The 19,270-nt window shown below is 40.1% G+C and overlaps 2 protein-coding genes across 2 annotated transcripts; one reads left to right on the top strand and one right to left on the bottom strand.

The window, feature by feature from the left end:
- Positions 1-2,006: 2,006 nt before the first annotated feature.
- On the bottom strand, positions 2,007-3,617 carry LOC133529344 (macrophage migration inhibitory factor-like). The gene is made up of 3 exons (XM_061867040.1): positions 3,316-3,617; positions 3,033-3,205; positions 2,007-2,257 (listed from the first exon to the last, which is right to left on the bottom strand). Exons 1-3 carry the CDS (start codon positions 3,421-3,423, stop codon positions 2,179-2,181), a joined length of 360 nt encoding a protein of 119 aa, XP_061723024.1. The 5' UTR covers positions 3,424-3,617; the 3' UTR covers positions 2,007-2,178.
- A 138-nt stretch (positions 3,618-3,755) lies between these two features.
- Positions 3,756-18,869, top strand: LOC133529345 (protein Red). The gene is made up of 12 exons (XM_061867041.1): positions 3,756-4,088; positions 4,168-4,365; positions 4,954-5,017; positions 6,013-6,087; positions 6,989-7,096; positions 7,571-7,638; positions 8,004-8,086; positions 8,426-8,586; positions 8,990-9,140; positions 10,359-10,568; positions 12,608-12,774; positions 16,765-18,869. The coding sequence occupies exons 1-12, from the start codon at positions 3,940-3,942 to the stop codon at positions 16,837-16,839; spliced, it is 1,509 nt and encodes a 502-aa protein (XP_061723025.1). The 5' UTR covers positions 3,756-3,939; the 3' UTR covers positions 16,840-18,869.
- The last annotated feature ends 401 nt before the right edge of the window (positions 18,870-19,270 follow it).

The raw sequence follows: 19,270 nt of genomic DNA, 5'->3' as shown, positions 1-19,270 counted from the left end.
GTGTCAATACTGTCAATCTAATCTAGCGTCCACATGTAGGTACAATATCCTTGAATATAATTGTTCGAAAAATTGCCTCGTCTCGACTTAATATAATGACGATTATTAGCTAGCAATCATACAAACTAATGTAAATTGAGAATCTATTTACAAGTCGGTTAATAGACTACTATATCGACATAAAGTCGTCACATAATTTTGTTGTCGAAAAACTTTGTCACATGTCGCATCACTCGCATCGCCGGAAAGAACCAGCCATAAATATCTATTTTGTCTTTTGTTTGCAACAGCACAGGCAACAGTGACCACAGACAGTCCAAAATGGGAATGAATAAAAGGCGTGTGTTTGTGTGTTCCGTTTTCTTTTTGCCAATCTAATTCAGATTCAATTGTCTAATAGATGGTGCGCACAATTCGACCGATATTAAGCGCCAATTACATGCACACTTCCCGATAACGGACCCGAAACCAGTCCCGATTTCGGGCCTTATCCGTTTCACGGAATATCAGTATATTCTCATATGTTCAATAAATTTTAGGGTTGTTTCCATCTACAAATCTTAGGGCAGAATAGTATCCCAATAAATTCTTATGGATTATAAGAACATGTTTAACTAACCTTTAGTGGACCTCTAATGAGCATATTATTGTAAATACTGAATTTAAAGTATCTTTTAACACACGTCACGTGACCCAAGTCGAAACGACATTGAAGATTCTGGTGGCCTACCGCAAAAATCGAAGTTCGTCAATTGCGGGCATTTTTCTTTGTCACTCTAATTACGTCTTAGTGAGAGTAAAAGAGAAAGATCCCCGCAATTTGCGAATTTCGATTTTCCCGGTAGGCCCCCTGTTGACCTCACAACTCACGGTTTGACACTGGGCTATAACAGCAAAAATCGAAGTTCGTAATTGCGGGCATTTTTCTCTGTCATTCTAATTACGAGAGTAAAAGAGAAAGATCCCCACAATATACGAGTACGATTTTCGATTTTTGCGGTAGGCCCCCCGTTTTTTTTATCTTTATTTATTTATTGAGGCAAAGATTTAAACAAATAGGCCCCCCGTTGTCTGTTCTTAGTACAAAATTTAATATTCAAGCCGTAGCCATAATTAACATCATAGAAATGCTAATGGATAATTCATACTTTATGAATAACTCAATTATTACAGAAATAGTACATTACTATAGAGGCCGGGAAAAGGAAGGGTTGCAGGCCAAGTAGATATATACGGCTGAGCGTAGCGAAGCCGGATAGAGATACGCGGCCGGCAACCCCGTTTCTCGCCGAGATATGTATAGTGCTCAAACTTGCAATTAAAACAAAAAAAATTATACTCGGCTCGCCATTCTACCAGCGCAGCGGTGTACAACCTTACGCGCGTAAGTCCGCGCGCCTGCGCGATGCGCCTCCGCCGTTTCTTAGCAACGAATATGCACAACAGGGCGGCTACCGGGAAAATCGAAATTCGTCAATTGCGGGCATTTTTCTCTGTCACTCTAATTACGTGTTAGTGAGAGTAAAAGAGAAAGATCTCCGCAATTTGCGAATTTCGGTTTTCGCGGTAGGCCCCCAGATCACCGTACCAAGCTAACTGATGGTAGAAGCTAGTTGATGGTTGGATGCCAAGACGTTGTGTCACAATTTGACGTTAAAAAACAAAAGAAGGTTGCTTTACAGTCCTAGTAAGGCAGTATGCCAACAGAGACCCTGCTTGTACAGGTGGTAGTCTGGTCTACGGAGCGTGTGTCCCATCCATCGCCATTTCCTTACAAGCATTTCCTTGTAGCTTTGTATTTGTAAAACGTTCAATTGTTTTCCAATGCTTGTTGAATTTCGTAAGTTGTTATGGAAACTAATAACTGTTCTTTGCATGTGAAGCATTTACGATTATGCACTTAGTATAAAAAAATTTTTTTTAATAACAAATGTGTTTTAATTTTTCAGTATTTTTTTATTTGATATGATAATGATGGCTATCAAGTAGTTAGTAAGAAACACAGATCAGAAACAGTGTATATTTATTTTTTGCATTTAAATATATTTTGATTATAAATAAAGGCTTTTATTAACTGAAAATAGTAGTTATATTTTTTTTTTACTTCATGGCTATACTACAAAGATTGTATCTTAAATGCCTTATAAATTTAAACATGTTTGAAGAGATTCAATGTATTTATCCAAAAATGGCATGGAAGGTAGTTCCCTTGAAGCCCACATTGCCTGTTGGCTCATCTTGGAAGGTGATGTACATCCTGAAAAAAAAAAACAGAGCATTAGGAGAGCTACAAGTTTGACATGGTGTTGATGACACTTTATTATTTCATTGACATAGTGGCAAAAAGGTTTAGCATAATTCATTGTGTGTTTCTGCACCAATTTCCACAGTGAGTCTGTTAACTCGGTAAGTAATTTAGCAATGACTAACCAGATATCAAATGGTGCTGCCACTTTAATCAGGTTGTATAACCAATACAATAGCATGTTGTTTAATATGGCCCATAGAGTTTCCATTGTTTCTTTTTACTAAACTGCTATGAATCAATTTAATATTGATTCATAGGTTAACATATATATTCTTTATGTAGCTAGTTAAAATCGAATATAATCTATTGTGCATCAAGCAATTCATTTCAAGTATGTGTAGATACCTACTATGTTAGTTATGAATGCAGAATAAAATATTTCTTTTTCTATACCATGTCGGTGGTAAACAATTGTATATGTGGTCCGCCTGATGATAAGTGGTTTTTGCTGAAGGCTTTAAGATTTCAGCAGTTCCACAGCCAGCTCCTTGAAATCGCAGGGCTGTGTAATGCATTGTAGCAATAAGGAATATTTAAGTTTTCAGTTATATTTTATAATATATCTAGTTTTAAAGTTGCCTGGTAATATAGATATTTCATTTCATTACAAACCTGCACACTATTTTTATAAATATCTCATACTATAGTCTCTTGATAAAATCTTAGTAACAATAATTTAAATACTGATGACTGCATAAGTATATATGTTATTAGTTTAGCTTACCGGTCTGAAGGCACTCCTAACTCTTTTTCTACAAGTTCAAAAAGGACTTTGGCATGTTTCTTGTTTTGTTCCACACCCAGGGCTCCAATAGACATCACATTACCAATAGCGCAAGGCGCAGTGGATCCACTGAAGCTCATTAACACGTCAGGATGAACGGACACCACGCAGTACTACGAATCAAGTTTAAAAAGACAAATTATCAACAGAGATAGGTTGATTGAAAAAAAAAAAGTTTTTTTTGTAGTTTTATTGTAACTATCGTATTAAACAAATTGGCTACCTGTTCCGGTTTACCAAGAGCTTTAGCAAGTATTGGCACTGCCTTGGAAACAAAATCCTTTGGGATTTGGTCCCGCGGTACATTTGTCTCAATCCTGAAATGCGGCATGATGTGAACTAGCCTCTGTTCACAGTGGAAGTTGTATAAATAATGCTGGTATATTTATTTAGCACTTTATTTCACTCTACTTCAATTCAGAAACTCAATACTCCTAAAAATACGTAGCTCCTGTAGTCGAACGAAAACCGGCAGCAAAGCAAAGCAAAGCAAGTAGTGAAATTTGAGAAACATCATCATCAATGTTAAACTAATGTCACTACTGTCACTAGACTTGACATATAAGAGAATAAGTTGAGTGTTTATATCTTTATCTCAAACAGTGTATGATATTAATAGAATTATTAAATTGTCTATGGTATTGTGTGTTGACATTGACAACTGTCAAGTTAAACACTTAAACAGCAATAGCAGTAGCACCTTGCACTGGCTGTCGCTTCGCTTGAAAATTCTATGTTAAAAATATTTAGTGTGTAGTGTGTGTTGTTCTAGTGACGCCTTTATTAACAATACGTCTGATCAATAACATTTTGATTTGAGTTAGGACAGCGCAGGAAATAACTAATCATGGACGAGCATCGCACTGGGGAGGAGACCCCGATGTCTCAGAGGCTCACAAACGAGGATTTCAGGAAACTTCTCATGACCCCGAGGGCTACGCCTGCAGCCGGCGCTCACCCCGCTGGCTCTGTGCGCGAGGCCATGGCCAATGCTGGGTAATTTTTTCTCAATTACTCAAATGCAGCATAGAACTACTTTATATGCTAATGTCTTTTTTAATACTTTGCTTTTTAGTTCCATGCCACCACCAACAGAAAATAAAAGTGAGCTTCGACGCAAGAAAAAGTCTTATTATGCTGCCTTAAAGAAACAGGAAGACAATAAGTTGGCTGAGTTAGCAGAAAAGTATAGAGACAGAGCTAGGGAGAGAAGAGACGGGTCCAATGATATTGGGCCTACTGACCCCACCAGCAATACCAGCAGTGCTTACAGGTAAGTATAGAACAAAGACTAGGAGATGGTCCATGGAACAGAATTATGCTCTTCTATTTATCAAAAGAAAAATATTTGTGTCTTTTTAGACTTTAATAAAACTGATGGATTTGTGGCGATTGTTTATATAAAACACAGATATTGTTGTTTTATGGCTGTATGACAATATCATATTTAATTTTGCTTGTTATTGCAACCCAAACATCAGTTAAAAAGGTAATTTGGCACTATATAAATATGATCCTTTACTTATTTTAAAATTTATGGGAACTGGCTTTTTTATAAATAAAGTACTTAATACTAAATCATTAAACACAAGGGCCGAGAGGTACCTGGCATAAATGCTGTAGGTGTTGTTTCATTGTTGGACCAGTGATACATGTTGCACTAAATGCGCCGCACCTGGGGTCAGCACTTTTTTCATGGAGGAGCTGACTTATTGATAATATTTTACTGCCTTAAAGTACATGTCCATAGTGCATAGAAAACAATAATCAATTTAAAAAAGTTTTAATGTCTCAATGTCATTAAAAAAAAAATCATTAAAATTCCTGACAACTGGATTTGATGTTAATGTCTTATTTTCAGAGCTGTAGCACCAGATCTTAAATCAGGAATGGATGCCAAGGAAAGGAGAAGACAACTTATTCAGGTATGTTTTGTAGTATATAATACTGTACTGATGGCAATATGAACTGGTGATTGAAATAGTAATAAAATAAGTAAATACATGATGATGATGATGTTGATGTTGATGATGATGATGATGATAATGGTATCCTGTTATATCTCATCAGGGACATAGGTCTGTCAGAAGGGATTTCCATATTTTGGGATACTCTTATTTGTATTGATTTAGCCCCACAGTAAGCAAAATAAGGCTTGTGTTGTGGGTACTAGATTATGATAGGTAGATATATATAAATACATAGAGAACATCCATAACTAGGAAAAAATATTTGTGATAAATACACAAATAAATGCCCTTACCAGGATTTGAATTCGGGCTCTTCTGCTTCATATGCAGAGTCACTACCAACTGTAGCCCAGTTGCTTCATAGGCAGAGTGACTCTGCCTATGAAGCAGGAGAGCCCGGATTCAAATCCTGGTAAGGGCATTTATTTGTGTATTTATCACAAATAGGCTAGGCTGGGCTGGGTAATGCTATTGGTTTCAACCTTGGTTAGTTACTAGCATTACTATTGCCTTGCTTACCATAAATGCAGGATTTGCATTTGAAAAAAAAAAAAGAACTTATTAAAATAGATAAACAATAGGGTTGTTTCCATCTACAAATCTTAGGGCAGAATAGTATCCCCATAAATTCTTATGGGTTATAAGAACATATGTTAAACTGCCTTTAGTGCACCTCAATGATCATATTTTTGTAAATATTGAATTTAAAATATCTTTTAACACATGTCACGCGACCCAAGTCGAAACGACATTGAAGATTCTGATGACGTCACAGCTCACGGTTTGACACCGGGCTATAACTGCGAAAATCAAAGTTCGTCATTGCGGGCATTTTTCTCTGTCATTCTAATTACGTCTTAGTGAGAGTAAAAGAGAAAGAAGAAATAAAATGATTTGAATTAATAATTTAACTATAGCAATTATCTCAAAACAAAATTCTATATTTTCAGGAATCCAAATATCTTGGTGGTGACATGGAACATACTCACTTGGTGAAAGGTCTTGATTATGCTCTATTGCAAAAGGTAAAATTACAAATATTTTTTTAATGAAAACACAAATAAAACAACCATGGACTAGATCCTAAGGTAGGATAGGTCTGATCACTCTGAACCTGAATTTAATGTATGCTTTATGTTATAACATTTAAAACGCTTATCACCAGGTATATAGCGAATTTGTACCCCTTACCCTTTGTTTACCGACCTGTGTCGAAACGTCGGTAAATAAAGGTAGTAACAGTGTTTCCAGGTGAGCGGAAGAGAATTATTGTATTTGAGTGTCAAAATTATCTTACCGATGAAAATATTATCGTATGTCTATCTAAAAGGCACTATCCTAAACATTTCTTGCAAAATAAGCTTACATACTCAAAGATAACGCAATTTTCGTTTTAATTGCACATTTTGTTTCAAATACTAGACTTGTTAGTTAGCATCCTCCAAGGGCGATGGGCGAACGATGATGCTCTTTGGAACGTATATCGTACCAGAGCCTAAATTTGCGTACATGTACGATAATTATCGTACGCCTGGCAACACTGGGTAATAAAATAAATTCGCTATAGCCTATAGACCCGGTTGCTACATGTTAGTTGATTACTGAGTATGCTGTGTGTGTCTTGTAAAAGTATCCATTCATAACAAGTTTTTGTATTAATATACTACATCGGCAACACTAGTAAGAATACATTCAAATAGCAAGCTGGTAAAATTTGGGTTTTATGAATGTTAAAATAGCTAAGCATAATTTAAAAAGAGTAATAGGTAATTATTTATAATGCGAATATTAATGTGATCAGTAGGGCTAGGATGGTCGGATCTTTATCATTTGTCACCATGCCTGTCACGTTCTAACAGGTATGTAAGTGCGAAAGTGACGGGCATAGTGACAAGTGATAAAAATGAAACCATGCTGCCTCCGCAGGTGCGTTCAGAGATCCAAACGCGCGAGCAAGAGCAGGAGGCAGAGATGGAGCGGCTCGTGTCGGCGCCGCCGGTGGAGGCGGTCAAAGAGAAGAAGGAAGTTGCCCCTGTGAGTATCTTAGAAGTCTCTGAGCTATCATTGGATAATAAACTGAGATTTAATTGGATATTTTTTACACCTGCGACGAGCTCAACGACAACAAGGTCAACGAGGGTGCGGTGTGTTAGGGTCGGAAACGTGCATGTAACTCCTCTGGAGTTGCAGGCCTACATAGGCTATGGAGACTGCTTGTTTGCCACCGACGTAGTATAAAAGGAACCTGCAATTATGCCTTCCAAGCTTAAAACACAATTCGCTCAAATATTTGTGTTACTTTTTGGATGTCGACCTTCATCTTCATCCCTTCAAACCAATAGCGTCTTGATATGTTATATTGCTGACATTCGTTATTTATCTTATTATTAATGTTAATGTCTAACATATTGTATTTATTAGATTATTTATCTTTAAACTAATTCATTGCTTTGCAGTGTGGTTGTTCATTTGATATACATTTTCTATATCTATATCTGTATTTTTCAGCAGGAAGAAGAGATTCAATTCAAAACGCAGATGGGGAAAAATATTTACAACATGGTTATGGATCAGAAGTACGAAATATTTCATCTTAATACCAATTTTAAATCATTACGGTTATATCTGTTTGGTAACCTTTATATTGTCAAAATGACAAGATAGCATAAGTATATGATTGCGAATTCGTTTTTTAAATGATATGGTTTTTGTCTTATGGAAATTTTGTTATGAAATCATAGTTTGAAATACACATTATTTAGTTGTAGTAGTATCCGCTGGGCTGATGTCGTGGAGGCGGACCTGCGTCGGCTGAAACCGCGCTGGATCGGGACAGGTGGCGTTCTCTCATTTCGGAGGCCAAGATTCTTTTTGGATCACTGAGTTAGTTAGTTGTAGTAGTATCATTTTTATTATGTATAAATTTGTTGATGTATTGTAGAAACAAGAAGGTGACCCGCAACGAGCTGTTCGCACCGGGCCGCATGGCGTATGTGGTCGAACTTGACGAGGAAGGAACTATAGGTATGTATCACCTTAGTGTTTCACTACTTAAATAAAATATTATATACGATTAGGTTTAATAAAGTCTGCCATTTGTACATACATTGTTGTTTGGTCTTTGTGCAAAAAGTTAAAATAAACAAACTATTCCTTGAATTTCCCTGTAAAGTACTGTCATTTGCCACTATTTTATAGGAACGTTTCTACTGCTGCCCTTAAACAATGTTGACCAAGTTGATTATCAGGAGGGGGTGACATTAGTATACCTACATAGTTTACTCTGTTATTAAAATTGTACACTGATTTGACAGACTTAAAAGTTGTTTTTAATTGTTTCAATGTTTTCCTTTGTATCAACAGATAGCGACATCCCTACCACGCTGACGCGCAGCAAAGCCGACGTGCCCGAGCCAGACGAGCGCAGCTCGGCCGCCAGCGCCAACGACGTCGTGCTGGAGAAGCTCACGCAAATATTCAGCTATCTACGCCACGGGCGACACAGGAAACTCAAGAAGACTAAGGTCGGTTTATGTCTTAAGGACATTAAAATCGCTTACCGAGTCGGTTTCCGATTTTGTGTTAATTTTTGTCAAATTTTGTTTCGTTCGTCATAAGTTCGAGGTTCTTTATTCGACTTGCAGTAGCGAAATCGTGTAAGGCGCTTTAAGCGAATTGCCAATGCCAATGTGAGACTCATGGGCACAAGAGTGTTGACCTCAAAACAAAAGATGCTGACCTATAAATCAGGGTGGTTCTGGGTATGAGCCTCTTGTGCCCTTTAGCTAAAGATGACACTGCTTATGTCAATAGTCTCAGTAGAAGATATCGCTAACCTCTGCCGACTGATAAAAATATAGAACATTATTTTGTATAGGAAAAAATCTAACTAGAAGGTGAAATTAAAACGTATTTTCGTTATTTTAGGACAAGAACGCAGAAAAGGGTCGCAACGACGACTCGATATACGGCGACATTGGCGACTACGTCGCGGGCGAGCGACGTGAGCGAGAGAGACGGGACGAGCGGCCGAGGACGGGCTACTTCGACAAACCCGTCGAACAGGACAAGGAGGAAGGTAGGATACTTTTTACGGCGAATTACGTTTGAAAATCTTGTCGGAATCGCGAATTGACGAGAAATAAATCGGCCAAGAGCATGTGGGTCATGGTCAGTATAAGGTTTCGTAGTTACCATTCTATCAGAACAGGCCTAACGGGAGCTATGAATAAGTAAGTATCATGTACATTACAAGCATAAGGGAGTACCTTCGCAGCGTCTTTTTACTAAGAAGAGACGATATCTGAAATAACTCAAGAAGGCCGGACCGATCGTGTTCGCTATAGTTTTAATTGAAAGTATTTACTAAGTTTTTGTTTCACGAAAGTTATTCACATATTTATTCTTTCGGAGCGATTATTTCCGAAAATATTAACCTTATCAAAAGTGGTTTTTGGAGATATTTATTCGTTTTGATTTGTCTATCCAACTATACACCACAATATTGGATATATATATATATATATCGTACATTTATTAATTATAAATAAAATATTTTATTTTGTAGTGTTTATTTTACCGTTCTGTTACCATGCATGATTTATGTATTCATGCCAAATTGCAGTTTTCTACCACTAACGATCACGGAGCAAAGTCGCGGACGGACGGACAGACACACATGGCGAAACTATAAGGGTTTCTAGGTGACTACGAAACCCTAAAAAGGACATTGTCATAGTCGATCAGATCTTCTTCACTGTTGAGTCCAATCCAAAGGCAGAGCAGAAATTGTCTTATTCCATTTTGCTGTCCATTTTATCGCAAGGCGACGTTAGGGCCTCCGCTAGCTGGCGCGGGTGCACGGAGCGGACGAGCGGGTTAACGAAAAATAGTATGAGCGACGCTAACTGAAGCGAACGCCTGCGGCGGATTTGACCTACAAATAGCACCCGCGTCCGTGCGCACGCGGCGGGCGTCCGCGTCAGCTAGCGTAGGCCCTTAATCGTATGTTACCTGCTTGGCTCGAATTAAGGGGAACATGCTCGTTTAACTGCACCTTTCGTTTGTAGTATAAATATGGTTCGTTCGTACGGGTGTTCCTTCCCCATAAAAATATTCTTACAACTTTCATGTATTTTTTGTATCAGTCTGCGGCATCATATTTAACTCTCAAAGGGATGATTCGAGAGCGTGTCCTTTTTTGTGGGTATTAAATTATTATAAACTTTTTATGAAGTCACGTTACTCATAGTGTAAAGTTTCTTATTTTGACATTAAACATGATGAATATTTGTAGGACCCGGTCCACTGCCCCGTCGCACCGGCGGGCCGAACCCCGAGGAGCGCGACAAGCGCTCCGCGGCCCTCCTGTCCCGACTCGCAGCGGAGCCCGAGGGCTACGCCGAGTGCTACCCGGGGCTGCGCGAGATGGACGACGCCATCGACGACTCCGACGACGAGGTGGACTACACCAAGATGGACGCCGGCAACAAGAAGGGGCCCATAGGTGAGTCCTACTAGCCCGGGGGCTACGCCGAGTGCTACCCGGGGCTGCGCGAGATGGACGACGCCATCGACGACTCCGACGACGAGGTGGACTACACCAAGATGGACGCCGGCAACAAGAAGGGGCCCATAGGTGAGTCCTACTAGCCCGGGGGCTACGCCGAGTGCTACCCGGGGCTGCGCGAGATGGACGACGCCATCGACGACTCCGACGACGAGGTGGACTACACCAAGATGGACGCCGGCAACAAGAAGGGGCCCATAGGTGAGTCCTACTAGCCCGGGGGCTACGCCGAGTGCTACCCGGGGCTGCGCGAGATGGACGACGCCATCGACGACTCCGACGACGAGGTGGACTACACCAAGATGGACGCCGGCAACAAGAAGGGGCCCATAGGTGAGTCCTACTAGCCCGGGGGCTACGCCGAGTGCTACCCGGGGCTGCGCGAGATGGACGACGCCATCGACGACTCCGACGACGAGGTGGACTACACCAAGATGGACGCCGGCAACAAGAAGGGGCCCATAGGTGAGTCCTACTAGCCCGGGGGCTACGCCGAGTGCTACCCGGGGCTGCGCGAGATGGACGACGCCATCGACGACTCCGACGACGAGGTGGACTACACCAAGATGGACGCCGGCAACAAGAAGGGGCCCATAGGTGAGTCCTACTAGCCCGGGGGCTACGCCGAGTGCTACCCGGGGCTGCGCGAGATGGACGACGCCATCGACGACTCCGACGACGAGGTGGACTACACCAAGATGGACGCCGGCAACAAGAAGGGGCCCATAGGTGAGTCCTACTAGCCCGGGGGCTACGCCGAGTGCTACCCGGGGCTGCGCGAGATGGACGACGCCATCGACGACTCCGACGACGAGGTGGACTACACCAAGATGGACGCCGGCAACAAGAAGGGGCCCATAGGTGAGTCCTACTAGCCCGGGGGCTACGCCGAGTGCTACCCGGGGCTGCGCGAGATGGACGACGCCATCGACGACTCCGACGACGAGGTGGACTACACCAAGATGGACGCCGGCAACAAGAAGGGGCCCATAGGTGAGTCCTACTAGCCCGGGGGCTACGCCGAGTGCTACCCGGGGCTGCGCGAGATGGACGACGCCATCGACGACTCCGACGACGAGGTGGACTACACCAAGATGGACGCCGGCAACAAGAAGGGGCCCATAGGTGAGTCCTACTAGCCCGGGGGCTACGCCGAGTGCTACCCGGGGCTGCGCGAGATGGACGACGCCATCGACGACTCCGACGACGAGGTGGACTACACCAAGATGGACGCCGGCAACAAGAAGGGGCCCATAGGTGAGTCCTACTAGCCCGGGGGCTACGCCGAGTGCTACCCGGGGCTGCGCGAGATGGACGACGCCATCGACGACTCCGACGACGAGGTGGACTACACCAAGATGGACGCCGGCAACAAGAAGGGGCCCATAGGTGAGTCCTACTAGCCCGGGGGCTACGCCGAGTGCTACCCGGGGCTGCGCGAGATGGACGACGCCATCGACGACTCCGACGACGAGGTGGACTACACCAAGATGGACGCCGGCAACAAGAAGGGGCCCATAGGTGAGTCCTACTAGCCCGGGGGCTACGCCGAGTGCTACCCGGGGCTGCGCGAGATGGACGACGCCATCGACGACGAGGTGGACTACACCAAGATGGACACCGGCAACAAGAAGGGGCCCATAGGTGAGTCCTACTAGCCCGGGGGCTACGCCGAGTGCTACCCGGGGCTGCGCGAGATGGACGACGCCATCGACGACGAGGTGGACTACACCAAGATGGACGCCGGCAACAAGAAGGGGCCCATAGGGGAATCCTTTGAGTCCTATAAAACCCAGGAGCAAGATTAAAATTGGTGACGAGGAATTAAATCTTGTGTCTCTAGCTGGCTGATGTTTCAACTGTGTTGATTAAACATTGAAAACGAAACTTTTCCCAACTAAGTTAGGTACACTTTGTGTTAATTTGTATATTCTATATCCAATAAATGATTTATATATATATTTTTTATTTGTTAGGGCGATGGGACTTCGACACGCAAGAAGAATACTCCGCCTACATGAGTAGCAAAGAGGCGCTGCCGAAAGCGGCCTTCCAGTACGGCGTGAAAACACAGGACGGCCGCAAGACAAGGAAGACCAAGGATAAGAGCGAGAAGGCAGAGCTCGACAGAGAGTGGCAACAGGTTAGTATTCGTCTAGGTACATGAGCATCAAGGAGGCGCTGCCGAAAGCGGCCTTCCAGTACGGTGTGAAGAAAAAGGACGACCGTAACATATGGAAGACGAAGGATAAGAGCGAGAGGGCAGAGCTCGACAAAGAGTGGCAACAGGTCAGTATTTGAGTGGATTTTTATTTTTCACGTCAGCAGCTCGAACAAGGGTATTTTGCTGCTTAAAAACAGTGAGCAAAATCGCATTTTGCTCACCGAGTGAGACAAAATAACATTCAAGTGACCTTTAGATTCGAATGTCATTTCAACGTGCGGGGCCTAATACAAGTTCGAAATATTTGGATTCTATTGTCTTTATCCCTTTCATGTCATTAGCAAAAAGAAAGAGACAAAAAAGTGCATACGTAATTCAACGGTATATTGACGGTTTATAATAGACCCCCGAAATAAGTCAGACTGCATCGTTCCAAAACACCCTACGAGTCTTCATTCGTAATAATTAATTAATGAAATAAAAGTTTAAGATTTAATAAAAACACCATATTTTACGTATTTTATTATACAATCAAAACAATGAACTTATACAAATTTACGCAATTGTTACGCAGTAAATAATTTTACTTAACTACTTTTAACGATCTCTACTATAGTTGACAAATAGTAGTATCCGCAATTCGGACCGGATCTTACAGTTTTTTTTTTTACAAAAAAAAAGTTGTTGATTGAACTGTCAATTCATGTTCGTTAATTAATTATTTTCGTATTATTTTACTGAAATTTCTTTCGTTTTCTTTTATTGCGGTAATTAAAGTTAATTGTTAGAATACCTTCAGAAAACATTGTCATTTGTCACCATGCCTGTTGTAATAGGCAGAGCGCCGGGGTGGAGGGGTTGAATCACTTAACACAGTATACAGGTTAACAGATGTATTGTCTCTCAGCTTGTCCACTTGAATCCCCAAATACTTGCTATTCTATCATTATATATATTTATTGTACGTGACAGAAGAGGAAATCCCTTATCGAGTGGAGGCGCAAGATCTACATTAAATGTGCTGATCACTCAATATGCACTGACGTGCCAATATGAGTGTCTGCCTATCGCACCTCCCCTGAAAAGGTAGGGGTTCCCTCCCCTGAAAAGAACACTATTGGTAATACAACTTTACTCTATTCTTATGTACTAAATAAGACCCTATTATGTCCTTTATTTTACATGGTCCTAAATATAGGTCATTTAATTTATTGTAACATTCATTCTTAATTAATACTAAATCACCTTAAAATTAACAATGCTTGAATTACAATTTCCTTTTAAAATTAAATTATTTTTAACACAACCATTGCATTTCACAAGTAATATTTCACATTTAAAAGTTACAACATACTTATATCATGTTTTATCCAAGTCCAACCAATCTAAAAGTTACTCCTCAACAGATGCTGTAGCTGTGATAGGTAGTTATAAATTATAACTATAATTATTACCTTCCGTTTGCTAAACTTCTGCTCCTGACAATCTTTACATCGTTTTACATAATTCAGTTTTCCCAATAATACTCGTACCTCTTCTGGATACCGTTAATCATTCTAGTTCTACCAGCATATCCACTATTTAGTAACAGTAATAATCCTTTAAATCATTTCCCGATCGGTAAGTTCGTTTATAAGTAAAAACTAAATAGTTCCTACATAACCTAGGTAATTCATCATGTCCCGCGCGAAAGATTAATTCATCAACATTGTAACATACTTTTTACTTGTGCTCATTTTAATATAGAACAACTCTACTATATTTAAACTTTTCCACAAAGAGCCATAAATAATCCTAATGTCTACTTTGGGACCTTTCCATACCATGATCAAGTCTCGTAACGATACGTCTATGCGTGCCTTCGTTCATGGAGAATCTTGATTCATATAAATTGTAGAGTTCACACAACAGCATTATCAGTATCATATTTTAAACTTCTGCACTGTATAACCAAGTCTCGTAACGATACGTCTAAGCGTGCCTTCGTCAATAGAGAATCTTGATTTATGCAAATTGCAGAATTTACGTAACAACATCATCAGTGTCATTTTTACCGGGTCGTTCCTAATATTCTATCAAATTATCAATTCTGTATCTTCCTGCGTCCCTTTCATGATATCTACTACTCTAGGCTGGGTAAGCTCCAAAGACGTAGTATCATAGTGTCGTGTCCAGTTTATTTGTTTAAGTATAATCCGTTAGAATCCTCAACCAGTAATCCTTATCTATTTATAATCCGTAAAAAACAAAACTTGATAATTCCCTTTCTAAACAAGTTACATCTATGTGATAACTAGTATTATAATACGAAATATTTACATAATCTTCGTTAGACACGAAAAACACAATTCATTACATACACATGTCATCCACCTAAATCACGTGCTGACTAACATTGACATTACACTATCCGCCTAACGTACAGAAACTACATGATTTCTGCCTACTCGCGAAAACACCCGTCCTCGACCTTGCTGACTCGCACTAATCGCACCGCGATTATAGTTTGAGTGTGCAGAAATAAATTCGATACAATCATTTTTAGAATGCAAAGAAAGAGGCATCTCTAAATAAACACCGGTAATTTTCGATACTCGTACCGTATCCGACCTTAATAAATTAAAAATCCCCGATTTGCTAATCACCGAGAATATCCGCTCACCTCAACATCAAAATCCACAGCTGCAACTTCTTTTCCTTACAATATTGCTCTACTAAGGACTCCAACTTTTAACACTTGGCTCCCCTAATAACTTATCTAGACTACTCATTAAACAAAATAAACACATATATAACACTTGAATATAAAAAAAAAAACTAATAATAAACATATCACCTAAACATTTTCACGAAGAATCGCTCGCCGTACCGCTTGACACTCCAGCACCCGGCAGCAATGCGTAACCAGACGCGTAGCCGACGACATCCCGAACCTCCGACAAATCCAAACCCGCCGAAGCCAATGAAGCAATACTGATATTGGCAGCGGTTACCATAACATTGTCCTTCCTTTATCATTATGATCTCATTCTCCGTTTCAGACCACCCATCTTGGTAGGTTGATTACCCAAATTAACAAAACAATAAATTACTGAGTAAGCTGGACGCCGCCGACTCGTCCTCAAAGTCCTCTTCATTGTCGTCGTCCATGATGATTTTATATCCGCAGTATCCTCACACAGGATTCATGCCCACGGTCGCCATGTAATAGGCAGAGCGCCGGGGTGGAGGGGTTGAATCACTTAACACAGTATACAGGTTAACAGATGTATTGTCTCTCAGCTTGTCCACTTGAATCCCCAAATACTTGCTATTCTATCATTATATATATTTATTGTACGTGACAGAAGAGGAAATCCCTTATCGAGTGGAGGCGCAAGATCTACATTAAATGTGCTGATCACTCAATATGCACTGACGTGCCAATATGAGTGTCTGCCTATCGCACTGTCCCGTTCTAACAAGTATGTAAGCGCGAAAGTGACGGGAATAGTGACAAGTGATAAAAATGGAACCATGCTGCCACAGCTGGATTACATTTTTTCAGGTTGTATTTTTTGATGGCTGACTGACGTGAAAATTTTTGTGTACTACACGAGATCAAAGCTATTTACATCTCGTGCGCTTTTGAGTCCCTTACTACGCTCAAGATTCTCGCTCACTCGCTACGCTCGTGAATCTATTAGATTCTTTCGCTTTCACGGCACTCAAAACAAGCACTCGAAGAAATATCAAACTTTGCTCTCTTGTTGTACAAATAACTATTGTTGTCGAATTCTGTTTTCGTAGAATGTCGATACAATTTGGTGGAAAGATAAACTTCCCTATTCTGTATAATATAAGCTCAATTTCACCGTATCTCCTAAAAATACATTAATAATCCATGAATAGTATAAAAAAAATCCTTAAAGGCCAATTTTTTTTTCAACGCTTATATAGCTTAAACTCATTCTATTTTTTCCTTTTTAGATTCAAAACATAATCCAAAAACGCAAGGCGCCTGCAACAGGAGACGAGCCAGGATACAAGACCCCGAAGTACTAGCAAAGGTTACTGATTTTTCTTCTAACCGTAGTTTGGAATTATACAGTCATAAGTATTTGCTTTTTTGACCAAAATATTGTAGACCGTTGTGTATGCCAAATTATGCTTATCAATTTATGACCGTAATGTGATAGGTTTAAAGTTAAAAATGCTTAAGTGCTGACCTAAGAAACATATGAGAAGACATCTTGTAATACTTAAATGATTAGTTGTTTTGTATATACAAATGCTTGATAACGATAATAGGGCCGATTTTTATTTGATAAAAGGTGTATAAATCGAGTACACGGTTCTGTACAATGTAAGCGCAATTTCAAAGTATGTCCTAAAATATCTTTCTCTAAGTTACGAAAACGACCCTACGGTATTTTCGTAAAAAAAAGATTCAGCCTATGTAAGTACGTCCCACTGCTGAGCACAGGCCTCTCATGCGCGAGAGGGCTTTGGGCTATGGTCCCCACGCTAGCAGAATGTGGATTGGGGGCTTCACATACACCCCTTTCCTTTTACTTGATAATTTCGTAACTTAACGGTAAATTACATATTTTCGAGACTAGTTTTGTTTTCATATTTGTTCCGCCCAGAATGGGGCCAAATTTCATCCACATCAAAAATGGGCCCAATAACAATACAATGGTGTTGCTGATTTATGAGTATTAAATAAAAGTAACATTGAATTTTCTAAGATTTGAGAATTTTAGGTAAATATCTCCGTCGCGCTGACGGGGGCGGCTCTTAAAATTAGTGCGATAAAGACAACTGCAGCTTAGGTGTAAAATCCTGCGTAAAAATCTCAGAAATCGAGGTTTCGTTCTCGACATTTTCCTATGAAACTTAACCAATCGTAATGAAAATTTGGGAACGGAATTAGAAATAAATTATCTATGTCTGATTATTTTGGTTTTTGCGTATATTGTTGGCGACTTTTTATGCTAGGCGACTGTTTGAAGCAACCTAGTTCTTTAAAAAAAAAAAGAATATACAAAGAAACAAAACATACAGACAAAGGTAATATTAAACTCCTTGATTTAAAGGGCAAAAATCCAGAGGGGAACGTTTCTGTGGAAAAATTACAAATAATGTTTCCTCTTAACCGTATTATTTTAGTGAATTAGTTTTAAAGTAACTTGGTGACAATAATAATAGTAGCATGAGAAATCTCAATATGGTTCTTGCAATTAGGGCCACACTATTATGGGTCGTCCTGGTTTAAGTTTACCTAAGTTGTTAGCACGTTATATGAGTATACCTACAGTTTACTTTTACTTGGAATTATACGTCTTACTATGAGTGAGAACATAAGACGAAACGAGACGAAAGAACACTAAATTACAAGGTTATTTAGAAAGCCAAAATTCTGTGGGCCTGTTGGGTGTTAGAGGTACACCTAGCTAAGATTGTAGCGATTTTGAGAGCACAGACTGTGAAAGTGTTATTTATATCACAGTCTTTGCTATCAAAATAGCTGCCAACTTAGCTTGGTCTAACTCTATAATGATTTATCATCAAATGGAGGTAGAACATTTAAACGAATATTCTGAAAAATATATTTTGGGACAAAGTTTGGTTTCGAACATATATAAAAAAAAAAACCTGTACGTAACCAATAGTGATCGGCCGGCAAAACGTCCTACTTTGTCGTTTGCCATAAGAACGCCTTGTCAGGTTAGTCGTATAAAGCTACAAGCAAATCTCGTCCTTATGGCAAGCGACAAAGTGGAACGTCTTGCCAGCCGCGAACATATAGGTATATAATTATATCCAGATTCTTTGAGAGGTATAAGTATTTTTTGTATTTAAGTATCTCGAACTGTGTAACTGTGTTTTGCCGTGTCTCATTTCTTGTTCATTATCTGTACAATAAACCATATATACATTTTAGTTCACATATTGTGTACGGTATTTTTTTAATGTAGGAATAAGTACGAATATATATTTGTGTTTTGAATTTTGGGAAAATGTAATAATACATTATTTGATTTTGCTGTAAATATAGTATAATTTTCCTAATAAATAACTTTAAGATCCAATTCGCGTGCTTATGTTGTACTGTTATGAAAGCTTTTACAGAAACCTTAAGAACTGAATGAATTCATAATTTCTGCCCTCCCAATACGCAGCCTCTGAAAAACAAATAACTTAGAAAATTTAATTTTCGGTTACCTATAGAATTTAAGGTATAATGGCCCTTTGATCCACACCCAGTAATCGAATCCAGCACTGGAATGTTATTGGAATAATGTGAACCGGCTCTGGAATATACTCATTCCAATGAGCATTCCAGTCCAGTGACTGGATTAATGGTCTACTTCTTGATTCCAGTGCTACTGGAATAGGGTAGACGGCTAATTAAATGGCTTGGATGATGAAAATGACGAATGAATGTAAACGATATGATCCAATCCAGTGCTGGTGTCGATCACTCGCCTGG

The sequence above is a fragment of the Cydia pomonella genome, chromosome 20, assembly GCF_033807575.1.
Source record: "Cydia pomonella isolate Wapato2018A chromosome 20, ilCydPomo1, whole genome shotgun sequence".
NCBI classification, from domain to species: Eukaryota; Metazoa; Arthropoda; class Insecta; order Lepidoptera; family Tortricidae; genus Cydia; species Cydia pomonella.
The sequence above is the reverse complement of the archived record's forward strand: the minus strand, read 5'-3'. Positions and strand labels throughout refer to the sequence as shown.

Bases quoted from the DNA above. Each gene is read 5' to 3' on its own strand.
- LOC133529344 (XM_061867040.1), bottom strand. From the start codon at position 3,423: ATGCCGCATTTCAGGATTGAGACAAATGTACCGCGGGACCAAATCCCA. The intron at 3,206-3,315 runs GTAGCCAATTTG...CTTGATTCGTAG, and splicing joins CTCTTGGTAAACCGGAACAG to TACTGCGTGGTGTCCGTTCA. The intron at 2,258-3,032 runs GTAAGCTAAACT...TTTTTTTTTCAG, and splicing joins TTAGGAGTGCCTTCAGACCG to GATGTACATCACCTTCCAAG.
- LOC133529345 (XM_061867041.1), top strand. From the start codon at position 3,940: ATGGACGAGCATCGCACTGGGGAGGAGACCCCGATGTCTCAGAGGCTC. The intron at 7,639-8,003 runs GTACGAAATATT...GATGTATTGTAG, and splicing joins AACATGGTTATGGATCAGAA to AAACAAGAAGGTGACCCGCA. The intron at 12,775-16,764 runs GTTAGTATTCGT...TTTCCTTTTTAG, and splicing joins TCGACAGAGAGTGGCAACAG to ATTCAAAACATAATCCAAAA.